General features: G+C 51.0%; 1 protein-coding gene and 5 non-coding genes across 7 annotated transcripts in view; 1 reads left to right on the top strand and 5 right to left on the bottom strand.

Annotated features, from left to right (window-relative positions):
• Nucleotides 1-191: 191 nt before the first annotated feature.
• TRNAA-UGC (transfer RNA alanine (anticodon UGC)) lies at nucleotides 192-263 on the bottom strand. The gene has a single exon. It is a non-coding gene; the product is annotated as a tRNA-Ala (tRNA).
• Nucleotides 264-2,684: 2,421 nt separating this feature from the next.
• TRNAD-GUC (transfer RNA aspartic acid (anticodon GUC)) lies at nucleotides 2,685-2,756 on the bottom strand. The gene has a single exon. It is a non-coding gene; the product is annotated as a tRNA-Asp (tRNA).
• A 626-nt stretch (nucleotides 2,757-3,382) lies between these two features.
• On the bottom strand, nucleotides 3,383-3,455 carry TRNAF-GAA (transfer RNA phenylalanine (anticodon GAA)). Its single transcript has one exon. It is a non-coding gene; the product is annotated as a tRNA-Phe (tRNA).
• Nucleotides 3,456-5,136: 1,681 nt separating this feature from the next.
• TRNAD-GUC (transfer RNA aspartic acid (anticodon GUC)) lies at nucleotides 5,137-5,208 on the bottom strand. Its single transcript has one exon. It is a non-coding gene; the product is annotated as a tRNA-Asp (tRNA).
• A 236-nt stretch (nucleotides 5,209-5,444) lies between these two features.
• On the top strand, nucleotides 5,445-5,516 carry TRNAA-UGC (transfer RNA alanine (anticodon UGC)). Its single transcript has one exon. It is a non-coding gene; the product is annotated as a tRNA-Ala (tRNA).
• A 2,209-nt stretch (nucleotides 5,517-7,725) lies between these two features.
• Nucleotides 7,726-12,857, bottom strand: part of DHX37 (DEAH-box helicase 37) — a 28,300-nt gene continuing 23,168 nt past the window's right edge. For both annotated transcript variants that reach the window (XM_026017069.2, XM_072722671.1), the window contains 7 exons: nucleotides 11,576-11,748; nucleotides 10,679-10,793; nucleotides 10,400-10,537; nucleotides 10,117-10,211; nucleotides 9,949-10,022; nucleotides 8,337-8,434; nucleotides 7,726-8,180 (listed from right to left, as the gene is read on the bottom strand). In XM_026017069.2, coding sequence (XP_025872854.2) covers nucleotides 8,101-8,180; nucleotides 8,337-8,434; nucleotides 9,949-10,022; nucleotides 10,117-10,211; nucleotides 10,400-10,537; nucleotides 10,679-10,793; nucleotides 11,576-11,748 — 773 coding nt within the window. In that variant the 3' untranslated portion in view covers nucleotides 7,726-8,100. The remainder of the gene's footprint in view (nucleotides 8,181-8,336; nucleotides 8,435-9,948; nucleotides 10,023-10,116; nucleotides 10,212-10,399; nucleotides 10,538-10,678; nucleotides 10,794-11,575; nucleotides 11,749-12,857) is intronic.

The following is a 12,857-nucleotide window of genomic DNA, read 5'->3' as shown; positions in this document are numbered from 1 at the left end:
ATTCTGCTAACAGCTCCCTTTAGCCTTTTCAAACAAAAGTACATCTGGAGTGTTAGGGATTTCAAAAGGGGAGGGTCATGCTTATTGCAAAAAATCCCACCTCCAAGTAGTGACTGGAGTACTAACCACGTATACAGCGCTTAAATGATGAAGAACATGAACAGAAAATAAAAATCAGAAGAAAAACACAATGGAGATGCCGGGGATCGAACCCGGGGCCTCATACATGCAAAGCATGCGCTCTACCACTGAGCTACATCCCCCCCCCTTTTTGCTCTGCTTCCTAAAATTCTCTGCTACACTTTATTCTTAAGATTTTTTTTCTTGTTTTTCTAAATTAAAATTTTGTATAATTAAATGTGTGTTGGAGTTTACCATAAGCAAACCAAAATAAATCTTCCCAAATAGCCCCGTTCTATCTAGCCTTGCAGCTGAAATTCTTGCTGAGATCAGAACTAAGGAACAAAGGGAAATTGACCTATATTTAAAGGTTTCTCATCACAGAAGAGAAGGAAAATGAGTTTCTTTCCAATAAATAAAGATGTTGTCCTGATTGCACCTCCACCTGGAAATGTCTGGTTCCCTGTCCTTTAAAACCATTCCAGGGGGAAATAGGTGAGGGGGCTGAGGAGTGCACCTGTCATGATGAGCACCGGGTGACATATGGAAGTGTTGAATCACTATATTGTACACCTGACACTAATATGTAACACTATATGTTAACTATACTGGAATATACAAATTAATAAAAAAAAAATGGTTCCAACTTTCAGTAACTTTGAGGTTTGCAGATCTTCCTCCCTCCCAAAGAACTCTTCTGAATGTAAAAATAAGCAAAATAAAAGGAAATAGATCCAGTCCCAGCATCATGGCTTTGAGCAAGGAATCACTTTGCAGAGTCCTGTGTAAAGAACCATTTCCAACTGTCACTTACCACAACTGTGCAGAGTGCTTATGAAGCGCTCCGAGGGGAAAGGATGTGTCGTGTCTTCCAAGTCCTCAGGGAGCCACTCAGGGGTGAAAGAACTGCTGAAGGCACAAAGAGGGCAGAAACTGGGACTTCACCTCTTTCCACCACCAGTGCTGGAGATTTCCTGGCAGCAGTCGCCTACTCTGATGGGGAGAACACACCCTAAATTGTCCTTCAACCTTGATCCCCAGTCAGCTCCCTTATAGCCCCCTGATGCCTGAAACCCTCCACAGGTGAAGGCCTAACTGAGCTGGAGCCCCAAACACCAGACCCACAGCTGTGATTTCATATCCTCATCTCTCTGGGCCTCGTCCATAAAATGGAGATGTTAGTTGCACCTATTCCCCCTAGGGTGGGGTGGGTGCAGCCACTGAACAGCTGTGCACGGATTGTTTAGAACAGCACCCAGTACAAGGTCTGGCCAGAGCGTGGTTTCTCAGGATGGTGAATGCCACTGTTCTTATGAGAACTCTAGCGGGGAGAGACCTTGGCCCAGCACAGAGTGATGGCATCATGGATGGCATTTTGGACGCAGTTTGGGTATGAGCTGAGGGATTGTGTTTGGCTCAGAATATTTCCCTGTTTTCTCCCTTGCCAGATTACTCCGCTCAAAACAAACCCAATTATGTTTCTTCCCTGCATAAACCCTAAAGTCCAATCCAAACTTCTTAGTCTAAAAAAAAAAAAAAAAAACCCAAAAAACTTCTTAGTCTAGCCTTTAAGGCCTTCTGATCCATTTCTCTGACCTCATCCCTTCTTTCTCTCCCCCTCCTGTGGGCACACCTGCCTCCTTGCTGTTCTGCAGGCATGCTCCCTCCTTTGCACCTCAGGGCCTTTGCACTTGCCCTTCCCTCTGGCTGCAGGGGTGCTCCACAGATAGTCTCTTGAGTGGCTCCTTCTCATTGTCCAGATCTTAAGTAGGACTTTCCTGGCCACCTCACTGATGGGGCCCACCCATGGGTTTTGTTTTGTTTTCACAATATTTATTACTCTGGAAGCCTGTTTGGTTTTTTTTGTTTAGCATTTCTTTATGGTCTGTGTCATAAAGCTCAATAGGGCAGGGACAGGGACCATTTGGGTTCCTGCTACAGCCCCATGCCTAGAATAGTACCTGGCACCTAATAGGTACTGAGTAAATATTTTCAGAATGAACGTGGAAAAAAAAAAAAAAGACAAAAATGAAAGAGCAGGAGCCTGGGAAGGCTGATAGCTACTCAGGAAGGAGTCTGCCAGGGAGTTAAGATGAGAAGACCTCTCTGTGTAGCATTCTCCTACCTCCCTTCTCAAATCCATAAACTTTTTTTAAGGGCCAGCCTGAGCTGGAGCAAGATATGAGAGGATGGAATTATTTGCAGCAGCAGGAGCATTTCCTGGCCTTGCGAGTTGGCAGTCTTGTTGGGGTGGGGGTGGAGGGGACACCATGGTGCCGGCTCAGCACCCACAGCACCCACAGCAGCGCGGTGGGCTTGCAGGAGATGGGAAATATGGCTGCAGTGCAAGGACTTGGGTCTTCTGTCCTGTAACCAGGTGACGCTAGGGAGCTGGATGGTCAGTGACTGCAGCCAGGCCCTCGCGATGCACGACCGCGGGACAGAAGCCCGCCAGCCGGTGGGGTTGGTTCTCCCAGAGTAAGGAGTTTCTGCAAAAGTGGAAGAGAAATTGGGGGCGGGAAACGTGATCAGAATGATAAGTAAAAGCAAAAGAACCAGGCAGCCTCCCCGTCGGGGAATCGAACCCCGGTCTCCCGCGTGACAGGCGGGGATACTCACCACTATACTAACGAGGACTGGCCCTGGTGGCACCTCTTCAGGTGCTCTTTTTAAGGCACATTCAAGTTCCGCTGCGTCTCAACACACAACACGAGGCTGAATATTTTACTCTTTTCCCTTCAAAACCGAAGAACAGAAGTCCCAGTCGATTTAACTCCCCTGTAGAGAGGCTGTCCCCCGTGCCCGCCTTGATTTAGTAAGGAGAGATCCGGGAGCAGAAATGAATTAGCAGGAAAAAAAAAAAAAAAAAAGAAATGAATTAGCAGGAAGCCCACATTAAGGAGCAGACATCGACACACATGCCTCGTCCGAAGTAGGAGACGGAGTCCGGGCAGCACACAGCCTGGCTGGAGGTCCCGATGGTCAGGAAGATTCCTCCCGCTCCGGCTGCCGGGCATCCTGCTCGGAACTTTTAAAAGCAAACAGAAAAAAAAAAAAAAAAAAAAAAAGAAAGAAAAAAATACAAAAATAAAAAAAAAGGAAAAAAAAAGAAGAAAAAAAATAAAAGCAAACAGAAACCCGTTTATTGTTTGGGAAGAATTCATTTCGCCCATTCATGTAGGTTTTATTTTTTTATTTAAGAAGAAAAAGTTTTTAACTCCCCCCTTTCATGTAGGGGGGGGGAAAAAAACGAGAGGAAGGCTGCCGAAACCCGGGATCGAACCAGGGACCTTTAGATCTTCAGTCTAACGCTCTCCCAACTGAGCTATTTCGGCCGCCGCTAGGGCTGCGCCGCGCCGCGCTCCTCCTGGTCGTCCTGCCCGCCCGGTGTCAGCCCGGGGATGCGCGGCGCCGCGCGGGGCCAGCGGGGACTCCGCACCGACCCTTCCTGTCCTTCAAGGTCACCGCTTCCCAACCACCCTCCGCAATCACGCCCCCCTCCCCACCCAGCCCCTTACTGCTCACTCTGAGCTTGGGTATGTTTGCCCTTGTCCGTTCTCTCTGCCCCCAGCTAAAATGACAGAGCCCCTGAGGGTCCATTCTGCATCCTTCAAGGTCCAGAACAGTGCCTGGCACCTTGTAGGGGCTTAATAAATGTCCAATGAATTGATGAACAGATGAATGGATGAACGAAGACTACCTGGCTCAGAACTCCACTTTCTCAACCTCCTTTTTTTGTGATAGGAACAAAGTAACCCCTTACGTGCGACTCCCCAAGCAGCCTAGTAAGGAAGGGAGTGACAGGGACAGGGATGCCGACCAGCCAAGCTGGGTGGAGGACACACTGGCGGGATTGTGACTTTCCTTGGGTTAGTGGGTGACTCAGATCCAGAATCCAGGCGTAGCCACCATACCTGTGGCACCTGCTGAGCTTCAAGGCATCTCTTCAAGAGATCAACATGTTGGCCTCTAGGTTTGGGGTTGTCTGCTTCCCTTCCTTTTGGGAAAAGGAAGGGTACTGGTGTCTGGGAGAGGACGTGGAGTGGGGAGGTCCTTTATGATGTGAAGCCATTTAATGAGTGTCTGCTAAGCACCTAGTGACCCTCTGGCCCGGTCACAAATACGGTAACCAGATATTTGATATAGTAACAATGCTATGAAGCAAAATAAACCAAGGTTGTTTGCATGTAGGCTTTCCTTTTGCATTGTCTCTTCAAAGGCAAAATTTCATGCATTGGCTTATCAGGTGAGATGGAATACGCAGCTTTCCATGCACTTTTCCGAATGGGTTGAAGCCTTTTACACCCCCATCCACCTGTTCCATTCCTCTCCTCCCCAAACAAGTCTTGTTTTTTTTTTTTAAGTAATCTTTTAAAAAATTGAGGTGATATAAAAAAAATAAAAAATAAATAAAAAAAATTGAGGTGAGATTCACATAACATAAAATTAACCGTTTCAAAGTAAACAATTTGGTGGCATTCAGTATATTCACAATACTGTGCAACCACTACCTCCGTAGTTCCTCAAAATCCATTCTTTAGAAACCACTTAAGTGTATCATTTTGGTAAAAATCAAATGAAGAAGAAAGGAAGGAAAAAAGTAAAAGGAAGGAAGGAAAGGGAGGGAGGTAGGGAAGGAAGGAGAAAAATCAAATTCAAACAGTGCAAACAGGAACAGAATGGAAGGCAAGAGTCTTCCCACCTATGCCAATAGCCAGTGTCCGGAGTAGACCGTGATCCCAGGCCAAGTTGGGGAGCTGCTCTCTGCTTGCACTTCACACCAGCCTAAAGCGACCACAGGGTGTGCATCACAGGAGTGCACGCGTGTGTTGTGCTCACCCGTACAGCCCGTGCATGGCAAGAGCCTCTTAACTGTTAGCTATGATGTGATGCCTCAGAATGAGAGGTTAATAACATACAATATACACGTGTTTTCTGCATAAGAGGGAATACACCGAGCACGAGCACCCAGCCTGCCACGAAAACCTGTTTTACTGTTAAAACGAATGTCCCAGCCTCCCCGTCGGGGAATCGAACCCCGGTCTCCCGCATGACAGGCGGGGATACTCACCACTATACTAACGAGGATGAGCCCTCTTGCCCTTCCTCCGGGTTAATTCACATAGATAGGATGCCTGCCGATTCTGCCCAGATTTCTAAAGGAGAAGCTTCGGCATCGCCGGCCAGTGTGCTGCCCCCTCAGAAGAGGCCTTCCGGGACGTCTCCCAGAATCGGTGAGACGCTGAACAAGGAAAAAAATGTGCAAAAAGGATGGAGATGTGGATTCGGATATCCTGATTTCTAGAAAGCACAGCCCACAACTAGGGGATGTAGCTCAGTGGTAGAGCGCATGCTTTGCATGTATGAGGCCCCGGGTTCAATCCCCGGCATCTCCACTTTTCTTTTTCCCACTTGTTTATTTTTTTGCTTCAAATTAGTCGCATTGAAGGAGGGTAGCGCAGGCAATGGGTCCCAGGTGCCCCCGATTAGTGGGTCTGAGAAATACGCTTCCATGGACAGGGCAGCGCTAGGAAAGCTCCCTGACCTGGTCCCAGATGTGGAAATCCTCTCTCCCTTGGAGATTTCCATGGAGCAGTCAGAGGTGGGTCCAGGAATCCACATTATTTGAGCCATCAGGAAGTGATTTTTTAACATGCAGTGCAATATTGGTTTCAGGAGTAGAATTTAGTGATGCATCACTTACATGCAACGCCCGGTGCTCATGCCCACCCCCCATCTAGCCCATCCCCCACCTCCATCAACCCTCAGTTTCTTCTCTATCCTTAAGAGTCTCTTAGGATTTCATTCCCTTTCTCTCTCCCTTTCCTTCATATATGATCCTGTTTTCTTTCTTATATTCTACATGAGGGAGGTCATATGGTATTTGTCTTTCTCTGACTTATTTCATTTAGCACAATAGAGTCTTTAGCTCCACCCACATCATTGCAAATGGCAAGATTTCATTCTCTTTGATGGTTGAGTAGTATTCCATTATATATCTAGATCTATAGATACACACACACACACACACACACACACCCACACCCACATCCATTCTTACCCCACATCCATTCTTCAGTCTGTAGACATCTGGGCCCTCTCCCTAGTTTGCCTATTGATAATGCTGCTATAAACACTGGGGTGCCTGTATCCTAGTGCAATTGCTGGATGTAGGGGTAGTTCTATTTTTAACTCTTTGAGGAAACTCCATATGGTTTTCCAGAGTGACTGCATCAGTTTGCATCAGATTCCCACCAGTAGTGTATGAGAAGTCCCTTTTCTTGGCATCCTTGCCAACACCCATTGTTTTTTTTTTCCCCCATATCTGATGGAGACAGAGAGAGTACAAGCAGGGAGAACCCCGCCAAGCAGGGAGCCTGATGTGGATCATGATCTGAGCCGAAGGCAAATGCTTAACCAACTGAGCCCCCCAGGCACCCCTCATACCTGTTGTTTCTTGTGTTAATTTTAGCCATGCTGACAAGTGTGAGGTGACATCTCAGTGTGGTTTTGGTTTGTTTCCTCAATGAGGAGTGAGGTCAGGCATCTTTTCATGTGTCTGTTGGCCACCTGGGTGTCTTTTGGAAAAGTGTCTATTCAGGTCCTCTGCCCATTTAACTGGAATAAGGCAGTGATTTCTAAGAGGGTTTTGTAACTGGTCATGTATTCAGTGACTCTTGCATGCATTGAACACCTACTGTGTGCCCAGGTACAGTGCTAATTAAGTATTCCAGTATTCCTGGATAAGCGAAGTTTGAGTTTTAGAGACTAGTGTTCAGCGATTAGGGTAAGTTTTGCCAATGCAGTAACACTGATGGGATGGAGAATGAAGGGGGAGGGTGTGGGCACTGCTGTGAACAAGCTACCAGGGAGACCTATCTGCAGAAGCAGCGACTGTGGCAGGTGCGAAGGCCTGAGTCTTGGGGGTGGGGCGCTGCGTTGAAGGGACAGAAACCAAGCCCTGTGCATGGAATTTGGTGAATGAGGGTCCGAGGGGCTTGAATTTTATCATCAAAGATTCCAGAAGGCTTGATGTGGAAGGACAGGATCAGACTTAGGTGCTGAAAGGCTCCCTCTGGCTGCCATGTGAAGAATACACCATAGGCCAGCAGGTGGAAGCTGGGAGACTAGCCAGGGTATCACCACCATGGCCAAACAGAAGCTGCTGGAGGTTTGCTGGGCAGAGGGTGGGTATCTGAGATCTGGGGTGCGTGCGGCAATGGAGCTGGGGAGCATGAGGAGGCTCTGGACAAATTCTGGGGGTAGGACCCACAGACCTTGCAGATGGCTTGAATGTGGGGAAAGTAGGGGGAAACTTTCTGGTTTGGGGGTCCACTGGGGTTGTGGAGAAAGTGAGTAATTTTGGAATATTCAACATGTATATCTGTTGTTTTATTTATGCATTCATGTTACGGAATTTATGTGTTTACACTATAATATTAGCACAAATTGATGTAGGATAAATGCCTGGGTTAAGGAGAGGGAATCAACCGCTACACACATGCTGGAACACCTGGGTGAGCACCCACCCAGACTAGTGCATGTGGGCACTTGATGTCCCCAAGACCACCCCCACAATCAGAGATCTGCTAGACTCGCACACAGTTGTTCTCACAGCTCAGATTTATTACAGCGACCTGCTTGGAAAGGGAGCACCACCCTTGCTGGGAAGGGGACACATAGGAAGGAATGAGGTCACCCTCCTGCTCATCACGGCTGTGCCCCCCAGCCCTGCTGCTCTCAGGGACTAATGTAGTCCCCAGAGTGGCATGTGAGATAAAACCATTCTCCACCGAATAATAAATAGTTATAAAATGTCCAGACGTCTTGTATCCAAGATGAATGAGGGTTTCCAGAGGCTTGACCTGCCTCCCAGGAGCAGTCCACACACCACGGTGACCATGCTGAAAACTGGCCACCACCAGCCCCCTTGGTCCCCAGACCAGTCCCTGGCCTCGCAGCCAGGCCTCAGGTCAGTGGTCAGAGGTTGGGGGGCCAGGCTTTCTCAACGTTGGCATGCATGGCCTCTGGGAGCCACTGGCAATACTCAGCAAGCAGGTCTGCAGGGGGCAGGAGGGTGGGCAGTCAGAGTGGCTCTGTACCCTGCTGCCTGCTGCAGGGCAGATCCTCCCACCTACCCTGGGTTGCCCAGGTGGGTCCCATCTTGTCCATGTGCAGCCCCTTGGCCACAGGTCATCTGCCCTGGTCAAACTCACATTTGGGATTCCTTGTCCAAGCAGCCAGTAAGGCCTCTCGGCAGTTGGCTTGCTCAGCCACAAGGGCTTTCAGAAGACTCTCTGTCCTGGGCTGCAGCCTATAGGTGGGGATGCAGGTTGTAGGGCATCACTGTGCCCAGAAGCTGTGGTATGGGGTGGGTACCACTGCCAGGCCAGCCTTACCTAGGACAGTGAAGGGTCTCCCTCTGTCATGCTGTGGGTGTTGGCCAAGGAGAAGGATCTAGACTCTATCACCCCTCCAACCCCATCTCCTTTCACACTTGAATCTGATCCCACCCTGGCTTTCTTTCTTTTATTTATTTTTTTTTTTTTAATTTACTTATGATAGTCACAGAGAGAGAGAGAGAGAGAGAGAGAGAGAGAGAGAGAGGCAGAGAGGCAGAGACACAGGCAGAGGGAGAAGCAGGCTCCATGCACCGGGAGCCCGATGTGGGATTCGATCCCGGGTCTCCAGGATCGCGCCCTGGGCCAAAGGCAAGCGCCAAACCGCTGCGCCACCCAGGGATCCCAACCCTGGCTTTCCTCATCATCACTGAGTGCTCCCACCCAGACTGCTTCTGTACATGCTGCTCATCCTACCTAGAACCTTCCTCCACATTTCTGCTTACAACCTTCCCTCCTCCCCATCTGCTCAGACTCCTTTGACCAATCCTACTCCACCAGATGCCTCATCTCCACCATCCTGCTCTGTCCCTTTGTAGCCCAGTTCCCACATGCCATCTGTACTAGTTATGTTCTCTTTGCTGTCATGTTCCACAGGGACAGGGTTGTGTCTGTATCCTAGCATGAGAACATGCCTGGCACAGAGCAGGGGCTCAAGACTGTCTGCTGGGTCAAGGACCTGACTGGCAGGGGGCACCTGGCCCCACACACCCACCGACTCCCAGGGAATGCTGGTACATGTGCATGCCTGCCGGCTCCCTATGTGTCAAGCCCCCTGCCCCGTCTAGGATGCCAGCCTTAGGAAGGGGACGTTGTCTTCTTGGAGCTGGGTTACGGGCAGAAAGAAAGCAAAAGAGAGGGGCAAAGATAAGCAGAAGGTTGTTGGGATGGGGGTGAGTCTATGCTCAGCCGGCAGGCAGCCCCCAGGGCTCAGGTGTGCAGGATGCCTCCAGCTGACACCTGGAGCTCATAATGGGCTGACCAGGGTCTCCCTAAAACCTCCGATAGTGACCTTATTTGGAAAGAAGGTCTTTGCCGATATGATTACTTAAGAGAAGTTCATATTGGATTGGGTGAGCCCTAAATCCAATGACTGGGAGTCCTTATAAGAGGAGAAAACACAGAGAGACACAAGAACATGAACAAAAAGGCAGACATCAGAGGAATGTGACCACAAGCCACGGAATGCTTGGATGCACCAGGAACAGGAGAGGCAGGAAGGGCCCTCCCCCAGAACATTTAGAGGGAGCACAGCCCTGCTGATACCTTAACTTCCAACTTCTGGCCTCTGGGGCTGTGAGAAACACACTTCTGTTGTTTTAAGCTGTTTGGTTGGTGATACTTTGCTACAGCCGCCCCAAGGCACTAACACTGCATTGGCTCCCTTCACCCCCACCCGCTACCCTGATGCTCCCGAGGAAGCCTATACCTGGCCCACGTCTTCAGCATCGTGCTAGGGCTGGACAGTAAACAGCCCCGGTAGGAGGCCAGCTTCTGGAAAACCTGAGGAGAGACCACGGGACGGGGTGAGGGATTCTGGCTCACTTTCTGCCCATGGTACCGGGCAAGGGGGTGAGGGAGCTCCTGGGCTGCCTACCTGCCCTTCCAGCAGAAACCGGGCAAAGTGCTTATAACAGTCAATACCCTCTGGAAAATCCACCTGGACTGCAGGGAGCGGCCAGCCAACACGATCTGGAGGGGCAGAGTCCATGAGCAAGGGGCTGGGGTGGGGGGGGTTCCCCAGATCCCCAGTCCTGTTCCTGAGCCCCAGGTCCCACCCACCAAAGAGGCAGAAGACCTGAGGTGACATCACCTATGACATGCATTTCCAGGGCACATGGTGTGGAACCCAAGGCCGGCAGGAAGTCACCCTGACTCACAGAACACACTGGCCCGGTGACACAGCACCCGCCCCTTCTCTGGGCAGTAGACAGGGGGTGGCTCCTCCAGGGGCTTGTCGAACTGGCAGTAGGAAGGCAGCAGGACTGGGATCCACTGGACCTCCACAGCCGAAACGCCTGGGGGCCAGGAAGAGAAGGCCAGGGGTCACAGTGGGCATTGTGGCAGGGAAGAGGCCCAAGGTTCTTCCCCCGCAGGGTCCCAGTGACATAGCTGCAGTGGGTCAGGCAGTGGGTCAGGCAGGGGGCCAGCCTGGCTACCTTTCATATACATCTTGGTGGTCTCCATGATCTCCTGGTAGACCACAAACTCTGGGAGCTCTTTGAAAAGGACAGAACCGGGGTGGATGAAGACAGGGTCATCAAGGAGAGGGGTCTGCAGAGAGAAGAAGGGCAAGTATGAGTCCAGGAGATGCACAGACACCAGGTGAGACTCCCCCACAGGAATTCGATTAGGCACTCAGCTGGAGGGCAGGAGAGCATTTGGTCTCTGACGGCGTGGCCGTGTATGCATGTGTGCATATGTGTGCATGCATGTGTATGCGTGTGTGCATGCATGCACATGGATACACATGGGGCGGCCCTGTCTGAGCAGTACCACCCACTGCTCTGCAGAGCCAGGCTGCCAAGTGGATGAAGCAGAACAACGGGATGGCACGTGAGAGAAGCACAAACCACTATTGTGAAATGTCTCAAGCAGACAAATCCACATATGTCTGTGTGGATTCACAGGTGGGGAGATGAGCAGAAAATGGGGAGCCACTAAGGGGCATGGATGTCTTTTAGGGGAGAATGAAGATGCTCTGAAGCCTACTGTGGGGATGGTCACATGGCTCCATAGAGACGGAAAACCACTGATTGGATACCTTAAAAAGGTCAATTTACGGTATCCGATTTCTCGCTCAATGTAGTTACAAAAATAAAGTTGGGGGCAAAGCTAAGGAATATTCACAAAGGAATATGTGAACCCATCACACACCCCACCCTGCTCCCTGGTGTGGCCTTTCCCGTGGGTGAGGAGGATGTGGCTCCCGGCAGCCCCTCGCCAGTGATGTGGAGTGCCTAGGCGGGCAGGCCCTGAGACAGCTGGGGAGGGCAGGGTGGTGGGGAGGCTGGTACGGCCACCTGCCCACACACCCGCACATCCCTGGGGCCAACCTTGTAGGCATTCTTCCACTTGTCGTCCAACAGGTCCTCACTCTGGACCCTGCGGGCCAGGTGGTCACCCAGGCCGGCCGCCACAATCTGCCGCAGGTAGGTCACCTGGCTCTCGGAAGGCGGCTGCATCTTGGGGTCCATGAAGAGCCCAGCCTCAGGGCACACGGTATTGACTGTGGGGAGAGCCAAGTGTGACAACAGCAGTGATAGGAACAGTGAGGCCTGGGGCTGACCCTGCCCTGACCTTCTGGAAGGGCTCGCACCACTGAACGTGGAGCTCTGGGCTTACTCTGCCTCTTCTCCACCAAGGCCACCAGAACCCTCTGCACCACAGCTAGCTGCATGCCCCAAACCTTCGTCCTTCTCTTCCTTAGAACAAAGCCCCAGTTCCTTAGTGGGCAGCAGGGCGAGCTGCTAGGGAAGAGCCTGCTGGGCCCACACAAGACCTCCTCGCTGGCCCCAGTACAGGACCTTGCATGCTTGGAAGGGACCCGATGAGTGGGTCATCCCCCAGTGTGGACAGCAGAGCGACGCCATCTACGCGGCTGGCGGGAGTCACCTGTGCCACGGAGCCAGGTGTGAGCTCAGGCCAGCCCTCCCCACTCTGCATGGGATGAGGACGAGGGCCTGAAGCTGTGCAGATTCCTTGGAGGACAAGAAAGGAGAAGGGGGCTCTGGGTCCTGCAGCTTGGAGGGGGGTGTGGCAGGGAAGAGGAGGATCAGAATCTGGAAGGAAGCAGGGCTGGCAGGGGGCGGATGGTTTCTGTTCTGAAGTTTGCTCCCTAAACCTCCTCTGTCTTTTCTACAAACCTTCAGCAAAACATATGTTTAACATAAAGAGAAAAAAAACTAAGAGATAGTAAGAAAGTAGCCTCCAGTGCCTGCCAGAGCCCCTGCCCACCCCCTCCCCACCCAGGCCTGGTCTCCAGCAGCCCAGCTCAGGGGCAGAAAGTAGGGGACTGAACTATCAGCTGCTCCCTTACTCCCAAAAGGGGCCCTCCACTTGGCCGAGGTGCAAGGGAGAGGGGAACCCCAGGATGAGACTATGGAGGGCTGCGGGGAAGCAGATGTGGCAAAAAGCAGGTCCAGGCCGATCCTGGGGACAGAGGGTGATGAAGAGGGACATTACCAAGGAAAAAGATGAGACCGAGGAATAGCCTGATGAGAGACAGGGGGCATGTTACCTGCTCTGTTGGTGGGTATGGCCAAGAGGCACTCAGTACTGGTTTTGGGTTACAAGTAATTCTCAGTGAGTAGGTGAATTTGCAAATGGAATCCATGG

This window comes from Vulpes vulpes, chromosome 10 (assembly GCF_048418805.1).
Source record: "Vulpes vulpes isolate BD-2025 chromosome 10, VulVul3, whole genome shotgun sequence".
NCBI classification, from domain to species: Eukaryota; Metazoa; Chordata; class Mammalia; order Carnivora; family Canidae; genus Vulpes; species Vulpes vulpes.
The sequence above is the reverse complement of the archived record's forward strand: the minus strand, read 5'-3'. Positions and strand labels throughout refer to the sequence as shown.